Raw genomic sequence first — 17,493 nt, forward strand, 5'->3', positions numbered from 1 at the left:
AAAAAAACTTATAGGAAACGGCTCCTGAATTTTGCCGGTAGATAGAGCTTTCCGGACATTTAACGAAAGTTTCCTGTATGTACAAAACCGTTCATAGTTGAAGCGCTTTTGTCTCCATGTTGTGTTTTGGTGCAGTTTCCTGGTGTCATGATGTGTTCCCCTTTTTATTTTTCTCCTACCCCTAATTGCAGTGTGAATGGATGATGTGACTGCTAGGATAGATCTCTATTTTGTGCTGCCAAATATTTGCTCCTTCGATCCTCTACTGCAAAAATGAGTAACCAGGGGGGGTCCTTTTAGCTTGGAAGGATTGCTCCATTCCACAGCAAGTCACCAGAACTATGTCAATACATAGTTAAAACTTTTACCTCTGCAATTTTCAAGCAGCATTTAAGATGCACATGTCTAGAAAACAAAACACTACAGGATCAGAAGTTTCGTCTGTAAATCCTCCCCTTCTAATACTCTGTAAAAGGAGTTTAGAAGATGGGAGCAGGAGTAGGCCATTCGGCCCTTCGAGCCTGCTCCGCCATTTAATGAGATCACGGCTGATCATCCAAATTCAGTACCCTGTCCCTGCTTTCTCCCCAGATCCCTTGATCCCTTTAGCCTTAAGAAATGTATCTAACTTCTTCTTGAATATATTTAATGAATTGGCCTCTACTGCCTTCTGTGGTAGAGAATTCCACAGGTTCACCACTCTCTGGGTGAAGAAATTCCTCCTCATCTTGTCCTAAATGGCTTACCCCTTATCCTTAGACTGTGACCCCTAGTTCTGGACTCCCCTGCCATTGGGAACATCCTTCCTGCATCTAGTCTAGTCCTGTTAGAATTTTATAAAAGTTATCACTAAGTACAGAATAGAAATTCAGAACAGACAATTCTAGTTTCTGTGGAACATTTTTTCCTCTTGTTTCCCCAAAGCTGTAAATCCCCATCCCCCACACACACATTCTCTCTCCTCCCTGTGCTGAAATCTAAACCCATTGCACCATCTCCAACATTTCTTTCTTCCACTCCCAGTTTCCCCCCTCCCTCTACTCTGGTTGGGTTCTGTTCTACACTTGCTGTGTGCAGAGTGAGAATAAACTCAATGAGTCAATGATTGATTGTCTCTCCTGGTCACTGGGACCCTGAAGCCCCGCCCATGCTTTGTTCCTGGCCAAGATGGCCGCACATGCGCCGTGATCCCGCCCTGTCCAAGATAGCGGCCAGTGACCCTGCTGACCCGGGTGGCCGGGCCTGTCGCCATGGGGCAAACACGGGGCCTGTGGGCTGTTATTCGGGGCCTAAGGCCTGTGGTAAACCGGCGGCCCGGGAAAATCTCGCACCTTTGGGTGCCCCTGAAACACCTCCCTCACCACCCGCCACTACCCACGCCTACCCCCAGTACGCTTACGTAGCGTACCCGGACGGGCGGGAGGACACAGCCCCCACACGAGATCTCGCACCTTTGGGTGCCCCTGAAACACTACCATTGCCATCCACCACTACCCACAACCCAACCCCGCTAGACGGCATGCCGCAGCCCCAGGACCCGTCATTGACCACCCAACCACTCAATGAGACGCCAGATTCGACGTTGGATGCTGCACCATCACCGCCGCCACCACGACGATCAGGACGGCATACAAGGCCACCTGATAGACTTACTTACACGAACCTTTAGTACACTTCACCCCGCCGGACTCAATTTTAAACAAGGGGTGAATGTGGTAAACCACTGTTATTGTTCACTTGTTGTTGCACACTGTTGTACCTATGCATGTCTCTGCTGGCTCTGCCCCTGGCTCCACCCACAGGCCCAGGTACAAAGGTGATTGCCCTGCAGCCCCCTGCCTTCTTGGAACCCAGTCAACCACGAGAGGCATGCTCTGTTCTTTGCTAATAAAAGCCTTTAGTTACTCTCCTAACTCTCTGTCTTTTATGAGTAATTGATAGCGCATCAAGGCCCACACCAGGTTTATATGAAGCTTCCCAGCCCGCCCACGGGTTCAATTCCTCCTGGAGCCCACAATCTCTTACCGCCTCCCTGGAGTATCTCTTAGCTTCTGATGTCACGATCTTGCATTAAGCAAACTGCATTACTATTAAGTTTTTGTGTCTGTCCTGTCATGTTTATTTTTCTGAAATTTTTTCCTGTAAACATATTGGCCAAGATGAAGTTGTTGGCAGCAGATTTATAAAATTACTAGAGTTCAACTGTTAGTTTCTACTGTTTCACCTTCACCTTGTGGGGGGGGTGTGGAGAAATCTATATTGATTAGTTAGATCTGTTCAGGCTGTTCCTTGTATTTGCAAGATAACTTCTCCGTTGCTTTAGGCTCCGAATGGCTTACCCCTCTTGCTATTGGTGAAAGGAGCTCCGTAACCAAAGCTTTCATAAAATTCAAATGCAGTTCACACCAGGGTCAAAAGTTAGAGAAAATGACTCCCTTTTTAAGAATGTTTTCAAAAGAAATTGCATTACCAAGTCTAAGCAAGTATATGGATATCGAAAACATTAGATTTCATCTGTGGTTTAATTCTTTAAACATTTGTGTCTTTAAAAAAAAAAAAAGTCCTAGGCCCCAACATACACCTCCCTCCAACAATTAATTGGATGTCCCGGCTGCTCCTGCATCATTCACTGATTGGACAGAGTAGCCCTGCTGATTTCCAGACCCAGTTCCCAACACTCTTAATTTTTGTGGATAATTAAAAAAACATGGGTATTGCAGGGTGCAGGTCATCGCAATTCCACTTTTAATATTCCTCATATAATCAACCTGTAGAAGGGTCCCTCAGCCGATGGAAGAAAATCCAACCTGGGACACTATCCCATAAATGTTCACACTCCCAGTCAGGCAATCCTCATTATTTCCACCCCCCCCCCCCCCCCCCCGGCGAATCATCCAGATCACCTCACTGGAATTATGAAAATTAAAGGATTGAGGAAAACTTGGCAATTTACATGTGCAGGCTGAACTTCTTTGGAAGAATAGCAATGTCTACATGCAGTAAGTAATGTTTCTCATACTGAGATCGATCCCATAATCCACACGCTGTGAATTGCACATGACTGAATAGTGAGGAGCCCCAAATTTTCTTACTGTATCACCATTCTTCTCATGAAGGTGTCCCATCAGTGCTGGTCATCTGAGCCCAAGTGGTCATTTTTCATGTTTAAACTATAAAAGTGAATACCATCTGCCTGCTTGTCTGCTTGGGGTGTCACAGCCGGGTCATTCTTCATGTGACACACAGATACATTTACAATATTTACCGTTGGATAATTATCAGAAGGCACCTCCTCTCTTATTTTTCCTCTGCTGCCTGTACTCTAACTCGCGCCAAGTCCCGCTCACCCATCGCCCCTGCTTGCCGACCTACAATGGCTCCTGGTTTGGCATTTTAAAATTCGGATTTCTTGTTTTCAAATCGCTCCATGGCCTTGCCCCTCCCTATCTCTGTAATCTCCTCCAGCCCTACAACCCTCCAATTTCTGCGCTCCTGAATGCTGGCCTCTTGCGCGTCCCCGGTTTCCTTCGTTCCACCATTAGCGGTCGTGCCGTCAGCTGCGTAGGCCCTAAGCTCTGGAATTCCCTTCCTAAACCTCTCCTTTTTCCCCCCCCCCCCCTCTCCTTTTAGTCACTCCTTAAACCTCCCTCTTTGGCCAAGCATTTGGTCCGAACATCTGTGTGGCTCTGTATGTTCCTGTGCAGCGCTTTGGGATGTTTTACTACGTTAAAGGCATTATATAAATGAAAGTTGTAATTTAAAGCACTGAGACTAATTGTAGCACCTATACTACTAGCCTAGCTGTGATTAGCTAATTCAGCATACACTATGGGTTGAATCTGGGATCTTTTGTGGTCTGTATTGCTCAGCTACTAGCTGAGTAAATCAATGAATCATCAGGGGAGTGCCTGTACCACATTAAGTGATTTTAACATGCTTCCTGATCCCGCCCTTTCATTAGTAACCGCCACAGTATCTCTGACCAGTATTTTTGCTTCACAGGGCCAATGTTCATATCCAGGTGAATGATGTAAATGAGTACTCCCCAGTTTTCAAGGAGAAGTCCTACAAAGCTACAATCATTGAAGGAAAGAAGTATGACAGCATCTTGCGAGTGGAAGCAATTGATGCAGACTGTTCACCTCAATTCAGTCAAATCTGTAGTTATGAAATTGTTACCCCTGATGTGCCATTCACCATTGATAAAGATGGTAAGTTATGAGCCATACAGGTATACACTTAAATTTAACAAAAATAGACATTAAATTTGGGCTCCTATTGCAGAAATTTTAATAAGTTCAATTTCCAGTATAAAATTTCAGAAGTCAGGAGTTCAGACAGAAGGGTTCATATATACTGGATGGAGTCATCTAGACCATAGGTGTCCAAACTGCAGCCCAAGGCAAGTAGTCCAAGATTCCTGACAATCCAATTTTTGGCAACCAGCACTTCTGTATTTCTTCTTCGCTGGCTTGTCCTGTATGACTTGTTGCCTCAATGGTGGATAAATCCTAAATCAGAACATCAAAATCTGAGATACGTGCACATTAATGGGAACATTGACTTAACTTCACAGACATCCCCCCAAGGTGCGATGTGCATGCACAAAAACCTGCAACTTGCAATCTGTCAAGTTTCTCCTTGATAGATCGTCCGCATCCGCTGTAACTTCACTTTCGCTGGTGCAGAGTTGGGCTATTTGCCCAATTACTGCCCAGCGAATACCCACAAAACCATTACGCCTGGCAAAAACAGGTGTAAGGCTTTCTTTTATGAATGTAAGGGTTAAACTAAATGTTAAAATTAAATTTTTTTAAATGATTTAAACATTCACTTACATTTTAAAATTTTGTCCTGTTTAAAATGTCAATTTTTGAAAAATAAATTTAATTTTTATTTTAAATATTTAATTGAAGGGTATTTTAATTAATTTTGAACCTGTGATCATTTATTTTTATTTCACTGGTGTGAAATTTTATTTATTAGCTGATTTATATTATGCTGATGGGGGTTCCATACGTAAATGGAATCCTCATAAGCATAATAGGAATCCCCCTTTTTCATTGGCCTGGCCCACGTGATCCCAGGGACGCCTGTGATCTGCATGCGCCCCTAGGATGCGTGGGCCTTTATGCAGTCATACGCCTGCAGGCCCAGGACCACAAGAGCCCGAAGCTCCGGAGACACAAGGTAAGTACTGAGTTTTCTTTCGGTTCAGAGGCGTATGCGAGTGGCAAGCCTCCGAACACAATTTCCAAGCCATTTTGTTGTGAAATTATAAATTACTTCAGAATCATGAAAAAAAACGAATTTTCTTTATATTTTGATTTTTTTTAAACAACATTTTAATCCCTAATTGTGATTTGTCAATGTTTGCTGTTAAGTTTAGTTTCTGTGGATTGCATCTTGGTTTCCATTTTAATAGGAATATAATGGAATAAGAGTATGATTTAACAGATTTCACTTTTTTCCCACTTTCCATCCTCCTTTTTTTTCTCCACATCTCTCCTAAAGACCCTTTCAAAGGCTGGTGGCTGCCCATCAATGCGTAACCCAAGCAGATATTCATGTGTAAACCTAGACAGTGAGTGTTAACAGACTGTGTGACCATAGAATACCTCACAACTGAGACCAATTCTGATCACACCTGATCTCGTCTCACGCGCACTTTCCAACATGAGTCAATGTTTAATGATCAGTCCTGATCATTTTTTTCTTTCTCCCCATCATAGCAATCCATAGCTTGTAACTTAGACTAAGAAAATTCCATCTCCTATAAGCTGTTATTATAAGTTTTAGTACAAAACAACCAATTTGTAAGCTCTCTTATTTTGATCTGTATCCTAATATTACTGTGCTGCTGAGAGGGATGGAGTATGAAGTCTACATTTGCCAAGATTAGCACCGTATTTGCTTTTGGTTCTTGAAGATTAATGTGTTGTAAACTGATGATTTTTGCAGGGTATATTAAGAATTCTGAGAAGATAAACTATAGCAAAGACCGGCAGTATAAGCTTGCAGTGACTGCATATGACTGTGGGAAGAAGCGTTCGACAGAAGATGTTCTCGTTAAGATCAACATTAAACCTACGTGCAAGCCTGGCTGGCAAGGTGAAGAGCATGAATAGAATTAACATGAAAGTGATAAAATAGTTAAGACGTTGTTTGTTTTAAATTGTTTCACATTGCAACTGTGGCTATTAAACATCTGTGATGCTTTAAATTATCACTACTTTCTTAGTTAATGCAAGCTTTTAAGGTAGAAAATAACTTTCTCCCTATCTGAAATATAAAATCAGTAGATGCCTAGTAACCTGGTTGTGAAATCAAGGTGGCAAAACTTATAATACTTGAACTGAATCAGCAAAGCACTGCAGAAGTGCTGTTGCATGTTTTTTATAATGGTACTGATTCCTCAGGCAATGCAATATTAAGGGCCATTAATGTTTTTGTGATACAGGTTGGAGCAAAAGAATTGAATATGAGCCTGGCACTGGAAATTTGGCATTGTTTCCAAGTATGCATTTGGAGACGTGTGATGAACCTATTACATCCATTCAAGCAGCAGTTGAATTAGAAACCAGCCATATTGGCAAAGGATGTGACCGGGACACGTATTCTGAAAAATCACTTCACAGACTATGTGGTAAGGCTTTTGGTAACCATCAGTACAGGGGCATGCTAGCACAGAATCTCTAAGCTTCCCCTGTCGCATCTTTCTCTGAAGAAAAGTTTTGGTGAACAGCACATTGTCTGTTTCCATGTATGCGGAGTGGTTTTACTGCAAGTAACAACTTCAGGTGTTTTTACTTCTACTTATTGTTTAAGATGTATAGGGTGTGTGAATTTCTCCTCTGTAGCCAAAAGGACGCGGTCTTTTAAAACTAGTGTCTGTGCTTTGGGAAATACTTACGGGTGGGAACTCAACCCAACTAAGTATTAGTGAACTTGGCATCAAAGGTACATTTATGAAATTGCATCCTTAAAATGTGTGGCTTTGATTTTTGTTTTGAAATGCAGCCCAAGTACATAAAGTATAGTTACTTAATCGGAGCCAATATTGATTAAACGTTCACCTTCAGTGAATAAGATTTCAATGTAATTTAGACAAATGGGTGAACTTACCAAAGGTAGTTTATTCAACTAGGTCTCTTTTGTTTGTAGTCGCATGTTCAAAAATGTGTAGTCGACCAGCATGTTGCTGATTTAATCTGGCACTAAACTAATTCTTTCTGTGCCTGATTGGCTTTACAAGAATATTTTGATTTGTGCCACAAGAGTCACGTTTGCCTATAATGTTAGTTAATCTTTCACATTTCTGTAGTTCTAGGGAATTAGTAAATTTCAACAGGTCAGTTGAACCCCTTTCCATATGAACTCTCGACCTAACTTGCCTTATTCTTTAAGCTTTCTTCAGATGTATTTTTTTTAGATTATAAAAGATGGCGTGTAAACTATGGAAAGTTTATTGTGGAATTTTGAAAATTTATGCTGAGGTTTAAATGAGATGTGCTGGATGTAACTAACACACATTTTTAGTTTTTAGATTTTTTTTTCTCATGCTGCCTGCTGTTAAATCCCGTCTGGAGTTAAAGTTCACCAATATCTTCAATAATGAGAATGATAGAATCATTTGACTTTCATGTCTCTGCTCGACATCTATTAATTAAAATGTTTTATTCATTCGCGGGATGTGGGCGTTGCTGGCAAGGCCAGCATTTATTGCCCATCCCTAATTGCCCTTGTGGTGGTGGTGGTGAGCCACCTCCTTTAACCGCTGCAGTCTGTGTGGTGAAGGTACTCCCACAGTGCTGTTAGGGAGGGAGTTCCAGGATTTTGACCCAATAGCGATATATTTCCAAGTTAGGATGGTGTGTGACTTGAAGGGGAGCTTGCAGGTGGTGGTGCTCCCATGCACCTGCCCATGTCCTTTTAGGTGGTAGAGGTTGCAGGATGGGAGGTACTTTCGAAGAAACCATGGCGAGTTGCTGCAGTGCATCTTGCAGATGGTACACACTGCAGCCACGGTGCGCCGGTGGTGGAGGGAGTGAATGTTTAAGGTGGTGGATGGGGTGTCAATCAAGCGGGTTGTTTTGACCTGGATGGTGTCGAGCTTCTTGAGTGTTGTTGGAGCTGCGCTCATCCGGGCAAGTGGAGAGTATTTCGATCACAATCCTGACTTGTGCCTTGTAGATGGTGGAAACGCTTTGTGGAGTCTATTAAAAGCCTTGGAAACAATAACTATACTTTAGGGCACAGGCTGCACAGTATAAATTGTAAATACCAAAAGGTCCTTGCAAAAAGAGGTTCAGAATGCTATATTTTCATTTGATCTGTGCTGTTGAACTAGGCTTTTGGCTTGGAATGGATTCATTTTGTCATAATTCTCCCTGAAAATAGTCTTTATTAAATTAAGATTCAGTAATTTAAAACCCCGTGTGGGTCTGATACTCGAGTATGAATCGAACACAACTTTTGTTTAGTCTATTAATGTGCCATTACTAAAGATTAGTGCCAGTATTGGCCTTGTTTGTCTTGTAATGCATATGTCTAATGTTCTTCTTTGATTTCAGGTGCTTCTTCTGGTACAATTGATCTCCTTCCCTCACCAAGTAGCAATACAAATTGGACAGTTGGTCTTCCCACTGACAATGGCCATGACAGTGATCAAGTCTTTGAATTCAATGGCACTCAAGCTGTGAAAATCCCAGAAGGTGTTTTGACAACCAATCTGAAGGAACCATTTACTATTTCTGTGTGGATGCGGCATGGGCCTGGCTCTAGTATTCATGGGGAAAAGGAAACTATCCTTTGCAACTCTGACAAAAGAGGTATGCATGAGTTTATTTTGAAGTTCCCTAAACTTCTCTGCCTCCTCTCCTCCTTTTAAGACCCTCCTTAAAACCTACCTCTGTGACCAAGCTTCTGGTCACCCCTCCTATCATCTCTTTTGGCTTGGTGTCAATTTTTGTCTTCGGTGAAGCCACACTGGGATGATTTCTTGCGTTAAAGGCACTATAGAAACACGAGGAGTTAAAAGTTCCCATCAAAGTCCAAAGAGATGTCTGTTAGAGGAAAATGGATGGTTACAAACTCGTTTGATTTACACAACTAAGAATTAATTGTCTTTTAACATCCTGAAAAGAAAAAAAGTTCACATATTGCTTATATGATTATGGATGTAACGAGTCTCTACTTTTAGAACATCAAAATAAATACAGAATGATCTGTAATTTATTGAAGTTAGAATGAAAAGATTAAAATTATGGCAAAAGTTGCGATGGGCTGAAAACACACTCCAAAGCATGCTTTTTATGTTCAGGGAACCGTTTGATCTGAATGCATGACTGATCAGATCAAATGGGGATAAAATTGGGTGTCATTGCAGGTGATAGAAGCCCCGATCCAGGTCATCATTTGGAGTAAAATAGAAATGATGTAACATGTGCTGTGGATAAAGGGGAACCGGTGGATGTACTGTACTTAGATTTCCAGAATGCATTTGATAAGGTGCCACATCAAAGGTTATTGCGGAAAATAAAAGCTCATGGTGTGGGCAGTGGCATATTGGCATGGATAGAGGATTGGCTAGCTAACAGAAAACAGAGTAGGCATAGATGGGTCACTTTCTGATTGGCGGGATGTGGCGAGTGGTGTGCCACAGGGACCAGTGCTGGGGCCTCAACTTTTTGCAGTTTGTATGGATGACTTGGATGAGGGGACTGAGTGTATAGTTGCTAGATTTGCTGATGACACAAAGATAGGTGGGAAAGTAAATTGTGAAGAGGACATGAGGCTACAAAGGGGTATAGATAGGTTAAGTGAGTGGGCAAAAATCTGGCAAATGGAGTATAATGTGGGAAAATATGGAATTGTCCATTTTGGCAGGAAGAATAAAAAAGCATATCTAAATGGAGAGAGATTGCAGAGCTCCGAGATGCAGAGGGATCTGGGAGTTCTAGTGCATGAATCACAAGAGGTTAGTATGCAGGTACAGCAAGTAATTAGGAAAGCTAATAGAATGTTATCGTTTATTGCGAGGGGAATTGAATACAAAAGTAGGGAGGTTATGCTTCAGTTATACAGGGTATTAGTGAGACCACATCTGGAGTACTGTGTACAGTATTGGTCTCCTTATTTAAGGAAGGATGTAAATGCGTTGGAAGCAGTTCAGAGAGGGTTTACTAGACTAATACCTGGAATGGGCGGGTTGTCTTATGAGGAAAGGTTGGACAGGCTAGGCTTGTATCCGCTGGAGTTTAGAAGAGTGAGAGGTGACTTGATTGAAACATATAAGATCCTGAGGGGTCTTGACAGGGTGGATGTGGAGAGGATGTTTCCTCTTGTGGGAGAATCTAGAACTAGGGGGTCATTGTTCAAAAATAAGGGGTCGCCCATTTAAGACAGACGAGGAGAAATGTTTTCAGAGGGTCGTGAGTCTTTGGAACTCTGAGGGCGGTGGAAGCAGAGTCTTTGAATATTTTTAAGGCAGAGGTAGATAGATTCTTGATGAGCAAGGGGGTGAAAGGTTATCGGGGATAGGCGGGAATGTGGATTAATCAGATCAGCCATGATCTTATTGAATGGCGGAGCAGGCTCGAGTGGCCTGCTCCTAATTCGTATGTACGTACGTATAACATCAAGAATGAATTTCTGAAGTTGAGTAGAAATGCGATGTATTTCTGTTGAGCAATGAGTTCTTCTTGGTGCTCTAGGGTTAATTAGCCGTACAAGGTGAAAATCAAAATGATGTCTTCAGGTCATATGTATTGCTTTTGTTTCAAGTTAATACACTATTTGTACAGTCACTTCATCTTGCATGAAATTGAGTGGTTTAAATACTGTTAATTTAGTCTTGCATTAAGATGGGGCTCGCTTCAGTATAGACTTATGGATAATTTAATCAGCACTCCCTTAATAGATTGGCGGGTAAAGCAATGCCTGGTGCAGCACTATCCTCTCTACCCCAGAATTCATGGGTTTGATTCATTTTCTCCCTGAATTAGCTGATTTATAAGTATCCTTGGACTAAAGGAAATAAAGTCAGTTCGGGTTCTCGCTCCTGATTGCTATCTAGTGACATCTGCTGGAAAGTGTACGTATTATCTGTGTGTCTGCTGAGAACGGGAACATGGTCTGCTGTATTGCCTTCCAAGCTCAAACAGCCTGCTGGCCAACGGCCCTCTAAGCTGCGCAGCTGCACAACTCTCTGCCGGTCCCACGCAGCCTGTGACCTGCTTTTTTAATGTTAAAGTTTGTGCACGAACCTGTTAAAGGGGCAATGCACCCAAAAAAAAATTACGGGGAACATTGCTGCTGACGACAACTTCTAGACACACAAGTGAGTGGCCACTCATAGAATCATAGAATGGTTACAGTATGAATCCGTCTAGCTCGTGCAGGCTCTCTGCAAGAGCACTCAGCTAGTCCCCCCTTTCCCCGTAGCCCTGCAAATGTTTTTCCTTCAGGTACTTGTACAACTCCCTTTTGAAAGCCGTGATTGAATCTGCCTCGACCACCCTTTCAGGCAGTGAATTCCAGATCCTAACCACTCGCTGCGTAAAAAATGTTTCCTCCTGTTGCCTTTGGTTCTTCTGCCAGTCACCTTAAATCTGTGTCCTCTGGTTCTCGACCCTTCTGCCAATGGGAACAGTTTCTCTCTATCTACTCTCTCCAGACCCCTCATGATTTTGAACACCTCTATCAAATCTCCTCTCAATCTTCTCTGCTCCAAGGAAAACAACCCCAGCTTCTCCAGTCTATCCACATAACTGAAGTCCCTCATCTCTGGAATCATTCTCGTAAATCTTTTTTGCACCTTCTCTAAGGCCTTTACATCCTTCCTAAAATGCGGTGCCCAGAATTGGACACCATACTCCAGTGAGGCTGAACCAGTGTTTTATACAGGTGGTTTATAATTTTCACGCTTTTGTATTCTATACCTCTATTCATAAAGCCCAGTATCTCGTAAGCTTTTTCAACCTGCCCTGCCACCTTCAACGATTTGTGCACATATACTCCCAGGTCTCTGTTCGTGCACCCCCTTGGGATTGTACCATTTAGTTTATATGTCCTGTCCTCCATTCTTTCTACCAAAATGTATCACTTCACACTTTTCTGCGTTAAATTTCATCTGCCACGTGTTCGCCCATTCCACCAGCCTGTCAATGTCCTCTTGAAGTCTATCACTATCCTCCTCACTGTTCACTATACTTCCAAGTTTGCTACATATTTGGTAATGTATACTGCTTGTTGTGTTTTTAAAACCTTCTTACAGAAATGAATCGTCACCACTACTCCCTTTATGTGCACAACTGCCGTCTGGTTTTCCTCTTCCGTCAAAATCCTTCAGAGAATGAGAACTTTCGACCTGCAGAATTCCATTGGAAACTAGATCAGGTTGGAAAAACCTTGTATAAATACATGTATATCCGGCGAGCGTAAATAAGATCCTGGTAAAATAGTTAAAGCTGTAACTGGTGCAGATTTACGGCTGTTATTCATGGTCGAGTTTTTGACGAGTTGAACTTCTGTAGGCACTTGCTTCCGTCATGCAGTAGCCGTGTACTACACTGATTTAAAGGGTACATGTCCAAATCTTTTTAAAAGCATGCGCTTTTCTTGTACAATAATAAAACGAAAAGGCACAATGATGCTGCCCTCCCCTATTGGCACAAATGAAGCCATCTGGTTTTTTTTCTCCTTATACAGATAAAACTTTAAAATGAAAAAATGGATTTTGGATTTACAAAGGATGCCTGTGACAAGTTATGTGAATCCATCCATGCAACACCATTTAAGTTATAAATATGTTTGGATGAGCTAGATGGCCCAGTGAGTTGGCGCTGGAGTTATAGCTGTGGAGCCTGGCTTCAAATCCTGCTCTGGCTGATTGCTAATTTCCTTTGTGTGAAAGCTATAAGGATCCTGTGTGACATGATTTGGGCCATCCGAGTCCAGTTCCTAGCACAAAACTGTCCTAATTTGGCATTAATCAGTAAGCTCATTCGTAGAATGGTTACAGAAATAAGACGGCCATTTGGCCCGTCATGTCGATTCATATTGACAATGTCACACAAATAGAAAAATTTCATATTAATGCAGTCTTCTGAAGTTGGGGCTGAGGCACATTTTTGGGCCAGAGTAATTTACTCTGCATCTAGCTGGGTAGATTTACCCTCCTTTAATTTCATGCGAAGTAAAGTTGTATCGGAATTTGCTGCAATTCCTGATGCTGTCATCGGTAAATGTTCAGGCAATCTAATAATCCAGCGTAGACCGGGTGTCTTTGTGGAGAATACTCACATTGTGGCAACCGAACTCTCGGGGGTCATATTATACCGTGGAGGAGAAAGATGGGAGAAGTGAAATACGTGCTGACACTATTTTATTGTACTGGGGTTACGATAGTAATTCATTCAAAATAAATGGTTGAAACTTCTGGTTGAAGCAAGTAGAATGTTAGCATTCCAATATGCACATTACTTTCTGTGTTTGGTTGAGAATTCAAACACATCGCAGAATCCATATAATGAGATTGGATGTTAATAGCTCATAGCGATTAGATTTATGGATTTGGATGAATGTATTGATTCTTAGCTTTATGCTTAGTTAACTAAAATATTCATTTGCTGAGCAGGTAAAACGCACTTCCTGCCTTAATGTTGCTTTCCTACTTCTTGTAGGCGTGTGATAAAGAATGGCATCACTATGTGCTAAATGTTGACATCCCCACTGTGGCCCTCTATGTGGATGGAGTCTCGTATGATCCATTCCTAGTGACTGAAGATTATCCACTGCACCATTCAAAGATTGCAACTCAGTTGGTGGTTGGAGCTTGCTGGCAAGGTAAAGTGGTATAAAACTGGTTGTTTGTTTTGGGGAGGGCAGGAGTAATTAGGCCAGTCGCATATTAAATTCAATGCATTTTATTCTCTGATGGATTTTTCTGCTTTTATTGGCTATTGATGCAAGTAACCAATTAGGTATTTGTTAGTGCTTTTAGCCAGTGTTCCAACAGCTGATTGCTATACAGTAACCACTTGTGGAAGACCTGCGTTGGTGGATGTCATGCAAGGACAGGATCAAGCTCGGCTGTGATTATTGTTTTCCTCATTCCCCTTCCCCCCCCCCCCCCCCCCAAAAAACCCCAATAGTTGCGTAGCCTGCTAACATTCGCTGTGTAGGCTGACACTTGAACAGCCACATAGCTGAAGTTCCAGATGGTTTGTGGATCTGTACTCCAGCACAAGCCACTGCTTTCAGAAAAGGAGGGAGAAAGGTTTCAGGAATAAAACTAGTAATATATGCTTTGGCTTCATTTTTACAAAAGATAATCTGATATGGGAATTATTGCATCTGGTTTTAGTGACACCTTCATGCAGGAAATGCTTGTATATTTTCTTACTTTTTTTTCTATATGTAAATGGGAGTCTGTTTTAGAAACAATTTATCTGTTTTAAATATGAAGAATGATGCTCAGATGCAGTTTAAATGCTATTTACTACTTGAGTTAACGTAAAGGGTGAATTTAATAGCCAGTGGGTAAAGGCACCATGTATTGTAGCACTAGGCTATACAGATCAGCGGACCCAGTTGTTATTGCTGCTCTGTCCTTAGCTGATGGGGATGCTACAATTAGGCTCAGCATTCCCGAGCTCGGAAGTTGAAATGTCAGCTCCGGTTCCTGCTCCTGATTGCTCTCCAGCAGCTCCGACTGCAAAGTGCATAGCTGCGGATCTCGGGTGAGATCCGGTCCGGCTGCCTTGCATGGTCGAATGATCTGCTAGTTTCGATTATCCAGTCTCGCACACGAGTGACCATTTGGACAAGTTGCTGGAGAACTGTTGCTGCCTTTGGATCCATACCCCATCAAGAGACAGTGCCTTCAGGAGAGGGGAGAGAGAGAGAGCAATGAATTTAATGCTACTTCAGAGAGCTGTTGCTGTGTTATTGGGCAAATATGGATATTTAATACAAGAACAAGAAAGCAAACTATCACCAGTTTCATTCCATAGTTTAGGATTGTCAGTACCCTCTTGACATGTGCAATTAGATTCCCCAATAATCATTTGGTCCTTTACCCCCATATTTCCTTTTTTTTTGTCTTGCTTTTCTACAGAATATACAGGAAGCGAAAATGAAAATGAAACTGTGACTGAAGCCTATCCAGGTTGCTGGGGGTTTCCCTCCTGTTTATGTATATTTCCACAATTAGCATGAAATGTTCATGATATGTTTTTATCCACTTTGGCTGCATCATACCCTGCTTCCTGACTTGTTTCTGCGTTGTGCTACCTAGATTTCTTTTGTTGGAGAGCGTGGGGTGGTTGTGGAGGTCGGGTTTCTCTGTGCACGCTGAATGGCAGTGAGGTGGTTTTAAGTAGAGTGGCATTATCTAGGAAAACCTACTTCATGGGGCTGTTATTTTAAAGTGGACATTCCCAAATTTAGTCAATTTTGGTGCTTTCAATCTGACTTGAGGTTTAAAATTGCAGAACAATGCATTTTTGATCTCGTGTAATTTGACTACTCGGGAGACTTTGGGCATACTCTTTATTATGTGTTTTTGGATGTCTTTCCTGAATTCACAAAAACTTCTGTAAATGTAATGAGCCAGACCTGTGAAGCTCGTGCTCCAGCCAAATATGGCTCTGGTTCACTTTAGTATGAGCGTGAAGAGAAAGAAAAGCGATTGTTTGCTTTTCTACATTTACATTATTAATTCTATTGCATTTTCTGCTCTAGTACAGAGTATTCTGACTAATATGGCCAATCAAGTGGCTTTCTGATTCTGGGTGACTAATTCAGGGCTTACTGTTTCTATAAAGCCTACGTGCCGTTGCGTCCCCCTCTCGCGCCCCCCCCCCAATACAGCAAATCAGGTGCCCTGCCCATCAATGATGAGTAACACACCGTTCCTGTGTTAAGCAGCACCCTCCAATCCTTAAATAATTAACCCATAAATCACAGACTGTGGTGCTTTATGTAAATAAGGTGCAACTCTGTTCCATTTACTGTACAGGACAGACTCCTGTTACTACTGGAATTTTCGTCACTGTGCAGTGAAAAGGCGCTTCCTGATTTTGCCCTTGAATGTCCCAGCTTTCCGGCTCTTTTCTGGTCCAGCATGTTGAAAAGCCCTGGGAGGGGGGAAATCTAAAAAAGAATGTCATTCCCTTTAGCTAAAAATACTACTTTAAAGTAATGAATTTGCTGTGATAAATGGTTCACTTTGAATTTGGGATTACTTAAAGGCAGAAAAGACATGGCAACAGGAGTATGCAATATCTTAACCCATGCACATAAAGGAGAAATGGAGTTCAGAAGATTGGGCATCAAAAAATCTGACAACTTCACTGAACTTATTCTGTTAACATTAAACAGGCTTAATATAGCCAAGTGTCCAGGCAACTAATGCAACAAAGCAGCTGGTTATTTTTTGGTTATGCAGTCGTATGATGCCTGATACTAGATGGAGCAGCTATTTTAGTTGTTGCTACAATTTTTGGAGTATTTTCTAGTTCCCTGGAGGAGTTTCCTTAAATTGGATTCACTATGTAAGTCTTGGTCAGTTGCTTAGTTATTAATAACTAGCATAGCTTTATTCTGATTATTCATGTACCACCTCACTGTATTAAAGAAAGCTGGCACAACAACTCCCTCCCACCCCCCATTCCTTCCATCTTCATAAATTATACTTGACTACAATGAAGTGCTGCGTTTTCCCAAGTCCATATGCATGAGGGCAAGTGCCCTACTGCAAGTCATCCGTTGTGCACATGTGAGGCCGAAAGCTAACCATGGAAAGAATGGAAGTTTCACTAACCTGCATGAATGCACGTACATGGCAATTATAAAAGGTGGCTAAATGTAAAACAGCAAAGCATGTTTACATGAACTTTTCTCATTCCAGGAGGTGAATTTCGCATGACTCAGTTCTTCCAAGGCAATCTCGCTGGTTTGATGATTCGGACTGGCAAAATTGAGAGCAAGAAGGTGATTGACTGCTTGTACACATGTAAAGAAGGACTGGATCTCTTAGATTCTGAGAATCTTGACAAAGGCGTGATGGTAAGAGAGCTGTTGAGGTTGTTTTCCTCACATTTAAGGATATGAGGCTTCACCCAGTTATGTTTCCTTTCCCCAAGAAATTAATTATTCTGCTCTGTAGAGTCGCAACCGGGTACTAATCTCATCCTTGGTGGCTAGTGTTTACCTGAACGATATAACTCATTCTAGGGTACAATTTCAGAGGACCATGCTGCCCACTGATGCCTTACTGAAGTGGCCATTCTTTGTGCGTGAGCTAGATGATGTTGAGAAAATGAGGTGGGGGTGTGCTTTACAACTACACCTGAGTTTTGCCTCCAGGCACGCACTTGCTAACGGGTTACTTTCCCTTCCCCTTTAATGTTTTTAAGACACGATGGGCTGAATGGCTTCCTTCTGTGCCATAAATTTCTATGATTCTATCTCTAGTCGGTGGAAATC

General features: G+C 42.0%; 1 protein-coding gene across 4 annotated transcripts in view; it reads left to right on the forward strand.

Moving 5' to 3' along the window:
• clstn1 (calsyntenin 1) overlaps positions 1-17,493 on the forward strand; it is a 93,863-nt gene that overhangs the window by 48,627 nt on the left and 27,743 nt on the right. For 2 of the 4 annotated variants that reach the window (XM_085967381.1, XM_085967382.1), the window contains 8 exons: positions 4,003-4,211; positions 5,962-6,111; positions 6,461-6,646; positions 8,574-8,831; positions 12,278-12,399; positions 13,686-13,848; positions 15,122-15,172; positions 16,916-17,073. In XM_085967381.1, coding sequence (XP_085823507.1) covers positions 4,003-4,211; positions 5,962-6,111; positions 6,461-6,646; positions 8,574-8,831; positions 12,278-12,399; positions 13,686-13,848; positions 15,122-15,172; positions 16,916-17,073 — 1,297 coding nt within the window. The remainder of the gene's footprint in view (positions 1-4,002; positions 4,212-5,961; positions 6,112-6,460; positions 6,647-8,573; positions 8,832-12,277; positions 12,400-13,685; positions 13,849-15,121; positions 15,173-16,915; positions 17,074-17,493) is intronic. The other 2 variants (XM_085967383.1, XM_085967384.1) reach the window with 1 other exon arrangement.

This window comes from Somniosus microcephalus, chromosome 25, assembly GCF_052327205.1.
Source record: "Somniosus microcephalus isolate GS21.2 chromosome 25, FLI_Smic_1.0, whole genome shotgun sequence".
NCBI classification, from domain to species: domain Eukaryota; kingdom Metazoa; phylum Chordata; class Chondrichthyes; order Squaliformes; family Somniosidae; genus Somniosus; species Somniosus microcephalus.